We start from the raw sequence: 16804 nt of genomic DNA, 5'->3' as shown, positions 1-16804 counted from the left end.
TCATGGGGAAAGCAAAGTGGACTACTACGCGTGTATGCGGCCCTTTTTATTTAGCAATCGGAACTTCCGAGTTTATCGTTGCCCACCTACACGAGATCACTCTCCAAAAGACGGGCCTGGGGTGGTATTCTCCCGGTGTCGCCTTTTGCGACATGTCGCATTCGCTCTTCGCTGATTGGCTCGAGCCGCGGTGACGGCGGCGTGACGACACGGATCCGCCTTCCTGCTACGCCATCGTGACGTCGCCCCAATTCACTACGCTTAGTCGAACAACGAAATGCGCTCCCAACCTCCTTGCCTGGTTTTTGAGTAGCGAAGAGGAGTGGCGTGTCCGCGGACATCACGACCAGTTTGCCTTGGCCGACGAATCTTTTCGGCGGCATTACCGGCTGTCGAAGAGCACAGCACTGTAGCTACCGTCTGCTGAGCCGGACTGCCACTCGCCATGCGAGCTAACTTTGCACCGTTGGAAACAGACGACGAAGCAGACGTTGCCCGCTGCGACGAGATGGCCTTGGCAGCGCTTGCGCTCGCATCTACATGACCCTTCAAGGCGTTTTAATGCACGTTAGTGTAACGAAACAGTGTCTGCACGAGCCAAAGAGGATTTAAAGCAATGTGACGACTATTACAAACCTACAACTGAACATTCTAATAGAGAGTTTTAGTATTGCGGGCTTTGCGTAATTGCGTGCATAGCGGAATAGCAGGTTCAGAGTGCGCATGCGCAGAACGCTAATGGGGAAATAGCGTTAGCGTACGAATGCAATCGGCAGTTGCGGCTTTTGCGCCCTTAGCGGGAACACATGGCGGCGTCCTTCCAAGCGAGAGCCGCCCGCTTCAGCCAATTCAGCAGTCCTTGCGATTCCGGTCGGCATGTTTACCGGCAACTACTGGTGTTGTTGCTTTTCGCTATGACTTACCTTGCTTCGACGATAAAGTTTAAGCTGCAATTCAGCCTAGTTTTTGAGATACGTTCTCGATTCTGGAGCGCGCAAGCCTAACGGGACCTCCAGCTACACTGCTACCGTCTGCAACTGCCCGAAACGCAGCCGAAACCTAGCACAACCGTCCGTAACGAAACAAAATAGATTTAGAGCTTTTTCGCGGTGTTTTATAGACTTAAATGAAGTAAAGCGAGTTTATATTAAATTTGCAAATGTTTTTTGAACATTCGACGTCATGTGATGGCAAATATTCTTGCTATCAAAGATACGAAACTACTGCTGCTAGTGAATCAGAAGTGGTAAATTGTCGCTTCTCGGAGTGAATGAAAGCACCGCCGACGAAAGTGCCGGCGGCATTTTGCGTTTCTTCGACCAACTGTACGCACTTTTTTAGGACCCGCCCTAATGCGACATGTCGCAAAAGGCGACACCGGGAGAATACCACCCCCGGTCACTTCCTTCTGGGATAAAAGAAACAACTTTCTGGATGCCAAACTGCGGTTTCAGAACCTTTGTCGGCCAATTCCTTATCGGTGTAGTAGCAGTCTACTTGCTCAGAGTGAGCAGTTCATCTCAAGCGTTACTGTGAAACGGGCCGGGCCGCGCCCGGGCTGGGCTTCACTCCGGGATTCACGGGCCGGGCCGGGCTTGCTAGAGCGATAATTTAGTGGGCCCGGGCCGGGCCCGGGCTTAAAACCGCGGGCCTGGGCCGGGCTCGGGCTTGAAGTCATGGGCCCGGGCCGGGCTCGGGCCTCAGATTGAGGCCCGTGCAGTGCTCTAATACCTCTTCCACAACCTGTTTCCGATTATCATGCATGGCACCTGAGGTTTCGACTGAGTCAAATACTTTCACGCAATCTATGATAGGATAGGATAACTTTATTTGGCTCTAGCACAAGTGCTTTTTTTTTATGTGGTCAGATGAGTCCATCCGCAACGGTCGGTTGCCCCTATTCCAGGGCTCCGCTGGATGCTGCCGTCAGCTGAGCTCGCCGTATCAAACCGATCTGGTCATCGCGGCAGTCGCTGGAGAGCAGACCCTCCCATTGCTCCACACTGGGGTTTTGTATAACTGGGACGATGTCGACTTTCTGACATGCCCATGTGATGTGATACAGTGTAGGTTTTTCATGGCACCACGGACAATTGTGTGCGTAAAGTGTGGGGTGAATTTTACTTAGTGTGTTTAGATTTGGATATGACCCCGTTTGCAGTTGTCTCCATGTGACAGCCTCTTCTTTGTTTAAAGATTTGTGCGGTGGTGGGTACCGCATCCTGCTGCCTTTGTAGTTGTTGAGTATGGCCGAGTATTCCTGAGGTACTGGCAGGGATTCCTCAAGGTCGTTGACGTTGGATGCTCGGTAGTTAGTATATCCTCGAGCTATCCTGTCTGCCTCTTGGTTTCCTGCCACCCCCGTGTGCCCCGGTACCCAGATGATCTTATGTTTGATCGGCTTGTGTGGTTTTGCATGTGTTTGTTGCGTCTTGCAGTCTACAGAGCGGAGTATGCGGAGCGCTCTGTGACCTACTCTGCCGCAAAGATAGTTGCGGCAGGCTGCTTGTGAATCAGTAAGAATTGTCAGTGACCGCCCAGTCCGATAGCCCTCCGCTGCCGCTAGAGCGACGGCCGCTTCTTCAGCCTCAGCTATCGTGCAGTCTTGCAGGGAGGCGCTGGTAATCTCGTGTAATTCCGAGTTGACTACAGTTGCCACTGCGTTGTTGGTGCCTTGTCCCCTAGTCATGGCATATGTGGCAGCGTCGACATACACTGTTGTATCCTGGGATGCGTGTGTTTTCTGTAAGCGGTCGGCCCTTGCCTCTCTTCGGTCTTTGTGGAGGTTCGGGTCCATGTTTCTTGGTATTGGTGCCACCCTGAGCGTGCTGCGGTACTCATCGGGGATCGTTTTAGTTCTCAATATTTCTCGAATTTGTTCGGTGTAGCCCAGTTTCTTTAAAAGAACTCTGCCTGTGGAGGTCTGCTGTAGTCTGCGCATTTGGGCAACATGCTGCGCTTCCCGTAATTCCTCGAACGTGTTGTGCAGTCCCAAGGCTAAGAGCTTTTCAGTTGAGGTGTTATGGGGTAGCCGAAGCGCGGTTTTATACGCTTTGCGTAAAATCGCGTCCGCCTGTTGTATTTCACTTTTGATATGATTGTAGTACGGGAGACTGTATGTCGCCCGGCTGACCACTAGGCTCCTGACCAGCTTGAGTGTGTCTTCTTCGCGCATGCCATGACGTCTGTGTGAGATGCGCGTAATCATGCGGGCCACTTGAAGTGTAGATGCCTTTAATAGCGCAAGGGTGTGAGTACAGCGTTGATTTGACTGTATCCACATCCCTAGTACCCGTATGAGTGTCTTCTCTGGTATTGGTTCTCCTTCGAGGTAAACTTGTAGTCGAAGTTCTTTACTGGTAGGGACTGTTCGGTTCCGTTTTCCTCTCCAAACCCGTAAGAGCTCAGATTTTTCGGTCGAGCATGCTAGCCCTCTTGCTTTGACATAGTTTTCAACGCAGGTGGCCGCTTCTTGTAGCCTATCCTCTTTCTCGCCGAGTGAGCCAGTGTTAGTCCATATTGTGATGTCGTCGGCATAAATGGCATGGTGGATGTCGTCAATTTCTTTTAGTTGCTTCGCCAGGCCGATCATGGCCACGTTGAATAGCGTGGGTGAAATGACCGACCCTTGAGGTGTTCCCTTGTTAGGCGTTCGAAACTTCTCGGACCGAAGTTCTCCTATACCGATGGTTGCAGTTCTGTTGGATAGAAATGCTTTGACGAAGCTGTGAATCCTGCGCCCGCAGTTCAGGTTGTCCAGGCCCTTAAGGATTGCTTCGTGGCTCACATTGTCAAAAGCCCCTTTGATGTCTAGGGCCATTATCACGTTTTCTCCGTCCCGAGGAACGTTCCGAAGTACACCTTCATATAATTGGAGGAGTACGTCTTGAGCTGATAATTTTGCTCTAAAGCCGAACATGCTGTGAGGGATCAGTTCGTTGTCTTCCATGTAGTTTTGAAGTCTCTGCGTTACCACTCGCTCGTATAGTTTTCCCAGGCATGACGTAAGCGAGATCGGCCTGAGGTTTTCTATCTGCAGTTTCTTGCCTGGCTTGGGTATCATCACCACTTCAGCATGTTTCCACTCCTCGGGGACAGTTTCAGCTTCCCAATGTTTGTTGAGGAAGTCTGTCAGTTCAGCGACCAGCGCATCGCTGAGGTTGCGGATGAGTGCGTTGTTTATTTTATCCGCTCCCGCGGCCGTATTTCTGGTGGTGTTTCGCATGGCCGCGTAGACCTCTTCTCGTGTGATGGGTCTGTCCAGATTAGCGTTCTAGTCTCCCCGGTACTCCCCTGTATAGGTCGGCGGGTTCGTGCTGCCAAAGCATTTGGCGCGCAATCTGTCGAGGAGTTCCGAGTCAGTGCCCTCGAACTGGTGAATGAACCGGTATATGGATTTATTGTTTTCAGCTTTTGTCTTAGTCGGATCGAGGAGCGCTCTAAGGATACGCCAAGTCCGTGTCGTGCTTAGCGTCCCACTAAGGGAATCGCTGAATTGTTGCCAATTTTGTTTTGCCAGCTGTGTGGCGTATTCCTCTGCTTTCGCTGTAATTTCGGCGATTTTAAGCTTGAGTTTCCTGTTATGTTTTTGTTTTTTCCATCTCCTGGTGAGACTGCGCCTAGCATCCCAAAGCTTGAGCAGCCGACCGTCCACCTCGGGTGTTTCCGCTGTTCGGTTTATGGTTTTGGTGTACTTGTCTTGCGTATCCCTTAGCATGCTTCCCCATTCCTCTAACGACTGTATGCCATTCTCGGTAAGGTTGCTGTCGCATGCTTCGCGGAACGCATTCCAGTCCGTTATTTTTGCCGCGCCCAACTGGCGTCTCAGCCTGTCTGAGGTTACTTGCGTCTTGAGTATGTAGTGGTCGCTGCCTAAATTTTCCAATAGGTTCTCCCATTGTGTTTGTCCGAGTCCTCTTACGAATGTGAGGTCGGGACAGGTGTCGATGCTGACGCTATTTCCAATTCTGGTAGGGGTTGCTGGGTCCGTGAGTAGGTTGCAGTTGAAGTTATCTGCAACCTCGGCAAGCGTTTTGCCTTTAATGGTGGCCTTTTGGTACCCCCAGCTCTTGTCCATGGCGTTGAAATCCCCCAAGATGATTAACGTGTTGTTTTTCGCTAGTCTGTGGACACCGTGAAAAAGTTCAAAAAATTTTGCTTTTCTTTGCTTCGGGGGGCTGTACACGTTGACGATGAATACACTTCCCCCTTTCCTTTTCTTTTTCGGTACGATCTCTACAATCACATGCTCAATGTCAGTGTCGGGTATGCTGTCGTGATTGATGGCTATGACTGCCTTGCTCACTAAGATGGCTGTCTTTCCCGTCATGTGGCTGTCGTAGCATGTGTATCCCGTGAGAGTGGGTGTCGCGCCCGTTTCTTGAAGTGCGATAACGTCAGGTGGTGTTAGTTGCGTCTGAATGAATTGTTTGATGAGGCCTTGTTTCTTGCGATAGCCTCTGCAGTTCCATTGCCATATGTCTAAGATGTCTTGTTTGCTGTGGTTCGTGTTAGCCATGATTTAGGTTCTTGAGCTTGTGCAATTGCCCGTTCCCTGGGATGTAGATGGATTGGCGAGAGCTGCTAACGCAGGACGGTTGTAGGCCTTTTCCTTAATGTTCTCTGTGTGTTTTTGTTTGCGGAAAGCACTCCGTAGCTCTGCTAGTTGTCCTTGTACCTGATGCATTGTCTGTTGCATCATTTGTTGCACCATTTGTTGCATCATCTGTTGTATTTCCGCTTTGAAGTTTGAGCGTTCCTCATCGCTCATCTGCAACGAGGAGTTCGTTTGTGTAGCGTTCGACAGCGGGTGGCAGTTGGATTTTAGGTCTTGAACTATCTTTGTGAGTTCCGCAATTTGGCGTTCCAACTCATTCTGTTTAACGCGAGCAAGTTCTAGTTCGCGCTTAAGTGCTGCTTTCTCTGCGTCTCCATGTTCAAGGTCACGGTTGTTTGCGTTGTTTGTATTGGTGTTGAGTTTGTTTCCAGTCCCACCCGAATGTGGAGCAAACCCGGGAGCATCGGCTCTCCAGCTCACCTTGTTGCTGCTTTTCTGGGCGAACCCGGTGTCTTCGTTCTTCCGGTGCTGGTTCCCGGCATTCGTCCCCGCAGAGGGTGGCAGGGGGGGAAACGAATGGGACCGCGAGCGATGCCGTGATGAGCGGGATCCCGAGCGGCTCCGTGATGTCTCTCCCTCCGAGCTGAACCACCGCGGCCGTCTGCTGCGATCACCGCGGCTCCGGCGTCTGCTGTCGCGTCCGCCGCTGTTGCTGGCGTTTTCACCTGTAGCGTTGCTGAGGGCGGTCTTGGTTTGCTGCCTTCTGACTTTCTTGAGTCGTTCGCGGCAGTCCTTCGACCCGGTAGGGTGGGCCTCACCACAAATCACGCACTTTGGAGTGCAGGAATGTCCAGTCGGCGGGTTTTGCGTTCCGCACTGGCTACACGCGCGCACATTAGGTGTGGGGCACACGTCGGAGCGGTGGCCTTGTTGGAAACACACATAACACACTTGTCTCGTGGGGCGGTACGGGTAGCATGCCGTCTCGCCCCCGTAGTAGATAACATATTTTGGGACAATGGGACCGTCAAAGGTGATGACGGCCGTCTTGGTTTTTCCTAACATCCGGGCGCTGAGTATGGTGACTCCTTGGGTGCGCACTCGTAAATGGGCCTTGAGTTCTTCCGGTGTCGTCCCGGGATCAATTCCATGTATCACGCCACGTTGGACATCGTCCGGCGCGGCCACGTAGGTGTTCATCTCAAATGCGCGTCCCGCAAAGGTGAGGCTGGTAATGCGTCTCACGAGTTGGGCAGCTGATTCATGTGGGGTGCTTACGATAATGATGTTAGATCCTGGCCGGAGCCGTATGATGAAATCTTCGTCTTTGCATTGTTGGTTGCACGCTGCAACTACAGCGCGGGCTACCTGGTGGGTGTGAAGCTGTCTGACAGCAAGTCCTTTCTTCGGTCGAATGAAAATTTTTGAAATCGTTCTTAGGTAGCGGAGGCAGCCTGCGCCTTGGCTGGTGTCCTGTTCCTTGTCCGTTGGCGTTTCTGCCGGCGGCGGCTGGCCCTCCGTCGGTTGGGGTGAGTTGAGTTGAGTTGTCTTCGCCGGGGTTGTTTTGGGTGGTCGAATTGTTCCCCGCAGCGATCCGTCTGCTTTTCCTCTGGAGTTTCTTCTGGCGTTTGGACAATGCCAATTCCCAGCTGGCGTCGTTGTTGTAAGGGTTGGGCGGCTCCTGTGTGGCGGACGCCGCGTCAACGTTGCTCACCGGGCTCTCGGAGTCAGTGGTGTTGAGGTCGTCCTCATCCATCTCCTGGGCGTCCGGTAAGTTTTGGGGCAATCCTTCCATGGTCTGATCGAATGTGTCGTTCGCAGAGCGGGGTCGATTTCAGGCCGCACCACCGCTGCCTTGTCAGGCCTAGCGGCCCATGTATTCCCGTAGGCGAAGATGCCCTGCCGGTAGGCTCGGCGAGACGCCGTCCGAATCGCAGAGTCAAGTCCGATGAGGAGCCAAAATTTGGGCCTACCGTTCGGAACCTGGTGTCCAGGTGGGGCAGCTTGTGAGTTCTTTCAGCTCCAAATAAAATCTGGTGGCGCTGTGGATTAGTACGGTTCGGAATGGTCAAAAACTGCGGAGGCAATGCGACACACGTCCGCACCTCTCGGCAGCCATGACGGATCTCCGCAATCTATGAAAGATCTTGTAGCTGTATGTTAATTCTGCGCATTTCGCAATCATCTGATAGCTGATATGAGTATGGTCATCCATGATCTGAGAGTTCCTTCCAAATGCGTGCCACCCCATTCTTCTTCTAGTTGCTTCAATTTCGTGGTCTGTATCTTCGGTCACTTTCCGTGGTAGATGTATCCCGTACCACTCTCCACACCTAGCTAGGTTTCTTAAACTGGCCTTTCCTTCCGAGGCTGTTGATCATTAGTTCAGTTTTCTCCATATTAATTTTTAAACCTACCGTTCTACGCTACCGGTCTAAGTCATTCACTGTGCTTTTATACGTGAAGACAATGTCAGCAGCGCACCGCAGACCACTAAGGTGTTCTCCAGCGACCCAAAACAAGCAGTGAACATCCCTGCATAGATCGTGCCTCTGTTCGTGGCATCGTTGCTAATAAAAATTGTCTTGCTGTTTCTATGGTGGAGTGATTGCGGTGTAGCAGCTAGAGATATATTCTAGTATTTTCACATACGGCTCTTCTACACCCTGGCACGCTAACGCCTGCATAACTGCTGAGGCTTGGAATGAATCACATGCTTTCTCGTAGTTCACGAAGGCTATACATAGAGATTGGTTATATTTAGCGCAACTATCCGTCACCTGATTGATAGTGTGAGTTAGGTTGACTGTCGAGTAGCGTTCACGAAAGTCCGCTTCGTCCTTTTATTGATCGAAGACTATGGCTGTCCAGGTTCTATTAGAAATTTTCTCATTAACTGCCTTTGAACAATGGACAGTAAACTGATAGCCCTGTAATTTTTTTTTGTACCTTGACGTCCCCATACGCATCGATTAGGACGATCTTTAACGTTCTTCACATAATCTTTCACACTCGAGGTCACGAAAAATTGCTTATTGAGGGTGGCCAGTTTTTCCAGCCCAATCTCACAACGGTCCTTCAAGAGACCTGCTGTTACCTGACATGCACTAGCTGCTTTCCCCTGTGACGTACTCGGCTTCTATAAATGCTCGCATGCAATCTCATTCGTGCCCTCCGCTTGAAGAGTTGACATCACAAGGCGCTTGCGCAAACACTGTTAGAACCACCTCTCCTCCGGGCAACCAGTGTGTTCTCAGTTGAAGTGTCTCGATGCCATCGCCGCCAGTATGCATCGTGGCGCCGAAATCACAGAGTAAGCGTAGCGCCAAGCAGGAGCTTTACCACCTCGCGTTTTCTAACCTCCTCCTGAACCTCACGCTTTGGCTATGTGGGTGGCTGCTCTGCGTGTGATGTGGAAAGTTTTTAGAGCGCAGCTCTTTGGCGTCCGTTCCTGGGTTTCGCGTCGTCGTCGGCCTCGTAACCAGCTCCGCCCCCAATGTCACGCTTTTCAATTGGTCGAAATGCTCGTGACGTCACAGTGCGCGAATTTCAAATGGGGCCAATTGTACTTTGGCTAGTAACCATGCAACCAATCAAAGGGATCGTATAGTGATGCTGCAACTATGTTGGACTGAGTTTAGTTAATTGCTTAATTAATCAATTAGCCTAATTAATATAGAGGAGAATGAAGAGGTCAGAAGAAAAGAAAAGAAAGAAAGACGCGCGCCGCAGCGACAACAGCGTCCGCGGAAGGAGACGCTGCTGGAAAAAAACAGATAAGTACGAAGCCGCGTTCCCTCCACCACCACGCACTTCCCCACTCAGTAAGACGTTGCTCGTTTCATATACGTTGTGTCGAACATCCTAGACAGTTCCAACAATTGACAGGTTAATGACAGAACACGATGGATAGAAATACAAGAATATAAATATGAAATAGCCTAATTAACCTTTCTAGTTAGACCGCATAAATCAATAAAACCGAGAACGAAATTGGTCGAGTTGGGGAATCGAACCAGGGTCTCCGGAGTGCGATACGAGCACGCCAGCCACTCCGTAATGCCAGCTGAATGGTTTGGAATGAACAAAGGCGCGTCTAGCTAATACGGCGTCTTCGTTCACTCCCATCTTCCCCCTTTCCCTTACGGCGAGGTGCAGGTGTCCACCCAGATATGCGAGAGAGATACATTTCCTTTCCTCAAAAAATAAATTTACCGTCCAGCAAGGCGTACAGCCGAATTGGCGATGGCGTTCTGTGGACTCCCTGGCAGCGTTGCAAGACGCTGTCGCGTTCCACTCTTACAGGCGAAGCTTAACATGTTAACCACACATCAGTAACACACGCAGACAGCCAATGGACGCGTCATTCGCTGGCAGCACTTGATTCATCATTCACAACCACATTCTTAACGTACGCTCCCTTGCCGCACATTCCAAGGATGTACACCACGATCACATTCTGCGCCATTCCTCTGTACTTTGCTTTGCTGAAACCTGGATGGATCCCGAAGAGCCTCTCGAAATCATAGCTTTCCTATACTGCTGTGGTGCTCAAAGAGACCACAACAGAGCGGCGGGAGTCGCTATCTACTTGCGCACAGGTCTCTCTGCAATACCAGTCGAAATGTTTGGCACGTCACATGAAGTTGGCGAACTGTGCGCCGCAAAGTTGCCCAACAGCTTTCTGGTAGTAGCTGCCTACTTCGCCCCTACCGCACTCACGAAAGACGTCGTGCACTTCCTGCAACTCGCATTAACCGTCCATCGATCCACACCGATGTTAGTAGTGGGGGACTTTAATGTTGACATAAAGACAAACAGCAATTTCCTAACACTTATGCGGGAGAACATCCCGTTCCTCTCGCTCATAACGCGTTCCACGGCTGTGACAACCTCGCCAGGCACTTGTATAGATCTCGTCTTTGAGAATCAAGCATTGGTGTACCAAGTCGAACATATATCAGTCTATTTCTCCGACCACAAAGCTTCCTTCATGACTGTCAAGAACTGCTAGTGGAGTCTTTGTTAAAGGAATACGTGTGAAAAATAAAAAAAAAATTCTGTGATAGCGCATACATGTGTTGCTCGATTTCTTTGCCTCAATCTATCGAAAAGGTGAAACAGCTTATTTGCTGCGCTCAAATTTCGCATTAGGAAGTAACGTAATCGTCGGTAATTTTTTCATTTTCACTTTAGTAAACACACAAATCACGCATCCAATTTTGATGGCCGGCTAGATTGGGCCCATAGTCACAAAATAAGAAAAACAGCTCATAGCTAAACTAGTACATATTACTAAGACACAATGTTTCTAAAGGGGTTGAAAGTTGCTAGATATTTTGATCTCATGCCGGATGTCACTAAGACACAATGTTTTTAAGGCGGTTCAAAGTTGCTAGATATTTTGACCTCATGCGGGATTTCATTCCAAATTTTAGCGCCATAGAACTGCAGCAATATCTGACCATAAAGGTTGCGTGTTCAAAGGAGATTCAAGTTTAAATGGCTTGCATTCCTAGTGTTAATCGTAGGCAGAGTAAAAATATCGATTGTGAGTTCGAGCGGGCTAATGGACGCGTCTGGTCAAAATTATTGAACTATTGCTGAGACTGCCACTATGGAGAACCATTATGTTTTCTTTCTTTCTTTCCTCCTTTGTTTTTCTTTCTTTCTTCCTTTCTTTTTTTAATTCTTTCTTGCTTGCTTTCTTTCCGTCTTTCCTTCTTTCTTTCCTTCTCTCTTTCCTTCTTTCTCTCTCTTTCTTTCTTTCTTTCTTTCCTTCACTCCCTCCTTCATCCATTCTCATAGAGCCTGTTTGAGGCATGGATGGAGAAATTGGAGAACTGCTGCTGCTTTCTAGGTTGCTAGAAGGGGAAGCGTGAAAAGTTGGCCACGCAGGCTAAATAGCGGAGTTCGTGCCGCTAGGCCAATTTTTAGCGCTGCGGTTTGGGTGCGCCTCCGGGGTGCCCTCACATCTAGCTGCAAAGAGGGTTCCGGCGGAGGATGTGGGCGGCAGGTAGGCAAAACTGAGACCGCACTGTAAGCCTAGTGGTGGTACCTGCGCACCCGGGGAACTCTGGGAACGAAGGGGTCGGCCGTTTTGCCTGAGGTCTAACGGACCGGTCAGCCAGCCCCTCGAACCCGGATGCTCTCGCCGAGACCCCCCATCCTATGCGAAAATTATGAAAGAATAAAAATATAATAAAATAAATAATAGAATAAAAGAATAGCATAAAAGTATTAAAGAATAAAACTCCAAGCAGCAGTCCTGGAATAAGTTGCTGCGATCCTGAAAAAAGTGACACACTGAGTTGAAAACTCACCCACAAAGCAGGCGAAAAGGAGCATTAAGGCAACGCCCGGACTGAACATGACGCTTGACGCATGGGGCACAGCTTATGCCCGTTTGCCGCAGGTCGTGCTTGTCAGTCGGCGCTCAGGCCCAGACTGAAAGGGTGAAGGCACGATATCGGCGTGATGCCGGAGCGGCGTTTTAAAGCTGTTTCCCCGCCACTACGGGGCGCAGTGGCCGCGTCGAGGCGGCGCTGGCCGATAACTAGGCGCATGCGCGTCCGATATTCGTCCGCTTTCCTGTCTGATAGCTCGCTTCGTGAGAGTAGCTGCTTCTCAGAGCTTGGCCGTGGGCGGTCTCTTCTCACCGCTCGGGCTCATCAGCCCCCATGTGGCTGCCATACTCAGCGCGTCTCTCGGCTAATGCGATGGCAGCGCGCTTTCATGGCGGTCGTCGCATTTATGGCTCGTTTTTTAGGAGAGAAATGAAGGGCTGTCTAGTTCTCTTCTACATTTCATACAAATTCTACAAATCGATGCTGCGGAGTTTCGCAAGCGTGATTGCTGCTGACGGCGACTTCTCCAAATAGTAGAAAGTGGCTTCTGCGATGGACGTCTTGATTGCGTTTTTATTTATACATTTTTATTTGGTTACTTTACTTTATTGGGGTTTAACGTCCCAAAGCGACTGAGGCTATGAGAGACGCCGTAGTGAAGGGCTCCGGAAATTTCGACCACCTGGGGTTCTTTAACGTGCACTGACATCGCACAGCACACGGGCCTCTAGAATTTCGCCTTCAAGAAATTCAGCCGCCGCGGCTGCGATCGAACCCGCGTCTTTCGGGTCAGTAGCCGAGGCATTTTTATTTTCGGGCAGTAATATAACCTGAGAATTCTGTCTCATTTTTACACTTTCGGGCGGCACAACAGTTACGAAGATGTTACGTTGCACCTTAAACCTCGCCCTTGAGGGGCACGGACTGAATCGGTTCCTCGAGAAGCGATTCTGATACAGCGGACTATTACAAATGATTGGCGAAAGGAAAAAAAAGAGCGCTTTATTTATCTCCTTTGAAAACAGCACATAAATGCGACGGGCGCCGTGGAAGCACTCTTCGTCGCAGTTTCCGGCCCGCGCGCACAGTATACGGCGGCCACACGGCGGCTGACAAGCACGAGCGGCGAAAAGAGCCCTGCCACGGCCAAGCTCTGAAAAGCAGCTACTCAAGCGAAACGAGCCATTAGACAGGCAGGCGGACGAATATGGGACGCGCATGCGCCTAGTCATCACGCAGCGCAGCCTCGAAGCAGCCATGTACTGCGCCGCCTAGTGGCGCAGAAGCAGCTTCCAAAATCTGCTCCGGAATATCGGAAAGTTCTTGTCCATGACTGTACGCGAGCAACTCAAGAGAAGAGGGTAGCGGCGGACGCAGAGTCTCGGCTGCGTTGCTGCGCTGTTGCTGCAACTCGGCATGCGGGCTCCGGATGAGATAGATAGCTCGGAGCACGGTGCCGGTCCGGAGCGGAAATGACGTCACCCGCCGCTGGCGCTTGTGGCTTATGTCCTGCGGCCCACTACGGCGAGGAGGGAGGAACGTCGAACTTCCTGGATTCCGCCTCTCAGGGTGTCCAGATTGGCCTTAACACGTTCACTGCGTCGTGACCCACCGGTGGGTTACGCAACGCAGTCCAGCCGTGCTGGCCCAAACAACGAGGCGTTTCTTGAAGTGCGGCGATGATGCGCTTCCACAAATGCATGAAAATGCGTTTCCACTATCATATTACAGATGGCGGTAGAGATATAAAGCGCGCCTGTATTTATTGCCATTGACGCTTGCAATGCGTCTGATGATAAAGGTGACGGCTATAAGGAAACGGCGCAGAAAATGTTCCAGCTACCCACTCCAGCCTTTTGTGCGGGCGCTTTGCACATGCACAACGTACTTTTGAAAAGAGCTCACAATGTGTGCAAGAGCTCAGCTGAAGAATTAGCCTGTCCTATTCGCAATAACTTGGCTCACTCTCAGTGCCAAACCTCGTGGTCCTCATCCTTGTGCTTTCCATTTTTTACAGACATTCAACAAGCGTGACGGACTGTCAAAAATTCTACGGAGGTACAGAAAACCAGAAGAAGAGACCCTGCGTTGGAATCGGATCCGCCGGGACACACGGCAGCCCAAATACGAGTAGAACTCCTGAACATAGACTACGCTTTAGACATCGTGAGTGGGTGCACGTAAGACGTTTAGTTCCAAATGCTGTGATTCGAAGTGTTTTTTTTTCTTCGGAAGATTATTCTAGAAGTACTTCAATAAAATGTCGAGTTTGAGGTCTTGTTCTTGAGTCTTGGTTCTTAGTGAATGCTGAAACGCAGGGTTACGTGGCGTTGCCCCACAAAGGGGAGCTGGTCGGTGGGTAGTAAACGTAGCAGGCAACGGCTTCAAAACGCTAACTCTTAATTGTGGAAACCAGTGCATGCCCAGGAAAAGAAAGAAGAATCGAGGGCGCGAGAGCTACAAGTCCTCTTGCACTTGTTAGGACCAGAACGACCGAAATTCTTGGCCACGCTCTAGATACATAAAGCTAAAATTTTGTATATACAAAGGGCGCCGTTTTTCAAGGAAATCCTTGAGAACGTGCTCCAGTCGCGTTCACTGGAGATGAAGCGAGCAGAGTCGCGGTAATGAATCAGTCGATAAATTCTCTAAATGCCGTATGCTACAAGGATTAATTATCCATTTTCTTTTTATGATCCCCTTGGTCCTCTACGTCAGGTCATTATTCTTCGATGACGTAGCCGTGCCGGTAAACGTCAGTGGGAAGCGACCTGACTATTTGCTCATTGGCGACCGGACCTCACTATTGGATGCACCTCGCCACCAATACTGAACCGGAGCACACGCCGCCGCGGTGGCTCAGTGGCTATGGTGCTCGGCTGCTGACCCGGAAGACGCGGGTTCGATCCCGGCCGCGGCGGTTGAATTTCTTTGGAGGAGAAATTCTAGAGGCCCGTGTACTGTGTGATGTCAGTGCACGTTAAAGAACCCCAGGTGGTCGAAATTTCCGGAGCCCTCCACTACGGCGTCTCTCATAGCCTTAGTCGCTTTGGGACGTTAAACCCCATAAACCAAACCAAACCTGAACCGGAGCACACAACGAATGGCGAAGGCTATCGCCAATGCGAGTATCCGCGCTGCCTTTCATTTCTGTTATTAGCGACTGCTGCTTTCTTCTGATGATTCCGTCACGCTACGTCACGCGAAACGGAGCAGAAAATGGACAACGGATTCTTATAAAATACGGCCCCAGATAAAGCAACTTCCTGGAAATGCACGGGCCAAGTGAACCACGCAATGACTTTCTGCGCTAGCATGCATGTTTCAAGTAGCCCGCACAAGCTATAGACCACCGAAAATGCCAGTAGAGCCATCTTTCAGCAGGAGGAAAAAATAGGTTCAGAAGTGTGCCCCACCGGTGTGTCACGCCGCACCCGAGGGAAGCATCAGGTGACCCACTGGTGGGCCACGACGCACAGAGATCAAAACTATGATAAGGGGCTGCGCAGCGAACGTGTTAATAGCCAAATTGGGTTATGCAAACACGTCTTCAGCTGAGAAAATAGTCCCTCCACAGATGCATCGGTCACTGCAGCATAAAGCCGAGAAAGGCTGTAACAAAATCACTGAAGATATTCGTTAGAGAGCACAGATTATAACGGCCTTTACTTTTTTTTGTACATGTATGCACAGGAAACAATGCAGCCCAAAAATAGCCACAGATAGCCAAAGGCAAAGTTTTGATGCCAACTGGAACAAAATGTAGCCCAATTTTGTTGGTTGGTTTATGGGGTTTAACGTCCCAAAGAATCCGGCCGCGGCGGTTGAATTTCTTTGGAGGAGAAATTCTAGAGGCCCGTGTACTGTGCGATGTCAGTGCACATTAAAGAACCCTAGGTGGTCGAAATTTCCGGAGCCCTTCACTACGGCGTCTCTCATAGCCTTAGTCGCTTTGGGACGTTAAACCCCATGAAACCAACCAACCAAATTGGGCTGTATTTTGTTCGAGTTGGCGTCAAAACTTTGCCTTTGGCTATCTGTGGCTAGTTTTGGGCTGCATTGTTTCCTGTGCAGACATGTACAAAAAAAAAAGTAAAAGCCGTTATAATCTCTGCTTTGTAACGAATATCTTCAGTGATTTTGTTACAGCCTTTCTCGGCTTTGTGCTGCAGTGACCGATGCGTCTGCGGAGGGGCTATTTCCTCAGCTGAAGATGCTGTTTGCATATAGCAGTGAAATATTGTGTGAACCTCGGGACAGACGACGCGACTGTCATGTGCGGGCAGCCCAACAGCCGTTGAACAAAAATGAAGGCAGAAGATGCGTGTTTGTAAAGTGTGTGTGCATTTTCCTACAGCTAGCCTTTATGGGGGCGATTGATGCGCTACTTACCGACCTTGGCTACCTGTTGTACGCGAAACGGTCCCAAAAAGAACTGAGTGCAGGGAAACACGATCAACTCGGTCGATGCCCCGAATAATTGGGTGATGGCAGCAGTGCTACCAGTGCTGGCTATCATGTGAAGACCAGCTTCTGTGCGACAAAATGGCTCAGCTCTGTACGTGCCTTGCGTTCAACAGTCAATAAGTGGGTTACCCTACAAGCTCCTTTGAAACAGTGAAAAGCAGTGAACGCTGCAATGCAGCAACACCTTTTTTTCACAAGCGCAGACCTACAACTACTTAACTATGGATCCCATTTGCATCGAAGCTTGCGGTATTGAGAAGATTATTGAATCCCTTAAACCATGCTCCAGTCCAGGTACTGACTTAATCAACGCGAAATTTCTTACGGGTTTTCAAACTTACTGTTCATTGCTGCTTTGCAAGATATTTCAACAGTCCCTCGACACCGGTGCTCTGCCTGCTGACTGGACGGTCGGGAAGGTGGTCCCAATCCA

General features: G+C 50.2%; 1 protein-coding gene across 1 annotated transcript in view; it reads right to left on the bottom strand.

Moving 5' to 3' along the window:
* LOC149366789 (uncharacterized) overlaps positions 1 to 11993 on the bottom strand; it is a 126261-nt gene extending 114268 nt beyond the window's left edge. Inside the window, exon 1 of the mRNA XM_089571796.1 lies at positions 11881 to 11993. Coding sequence (XP_089427922.1) covers positions 11881 to 11929 — 49 coding nt within the window. The 5' untranslated portion in view covers positions 11930 to 11993. The remainder of the gene's footprint in view (positions 1 to 11880) is intronic.
* Between the last annotated feature and the right edge of the window lie 4811 nt (positions 11994 to 16804).

Source organism: Amblyomma mixtum, chromosome 1 (genome assembly GCF_055824585.1).
Source record: "Amblyomma mixtum isolate Tamu chromosome 1, ASM5582458v1, whole genome shotgun sequence".
In the NCBI taxonomy this organism is placed as follows: Eukaryota; Metazoa; Arthropoda; class Arachnida; order Ixodida; family Ixodidae; genus Amblyomma; species Amblyomma mixtum.
Note: the sequence above shows the minus strand (reverse complement) of the source record. Positions and strands in the feature narration are given on the sequence as shown.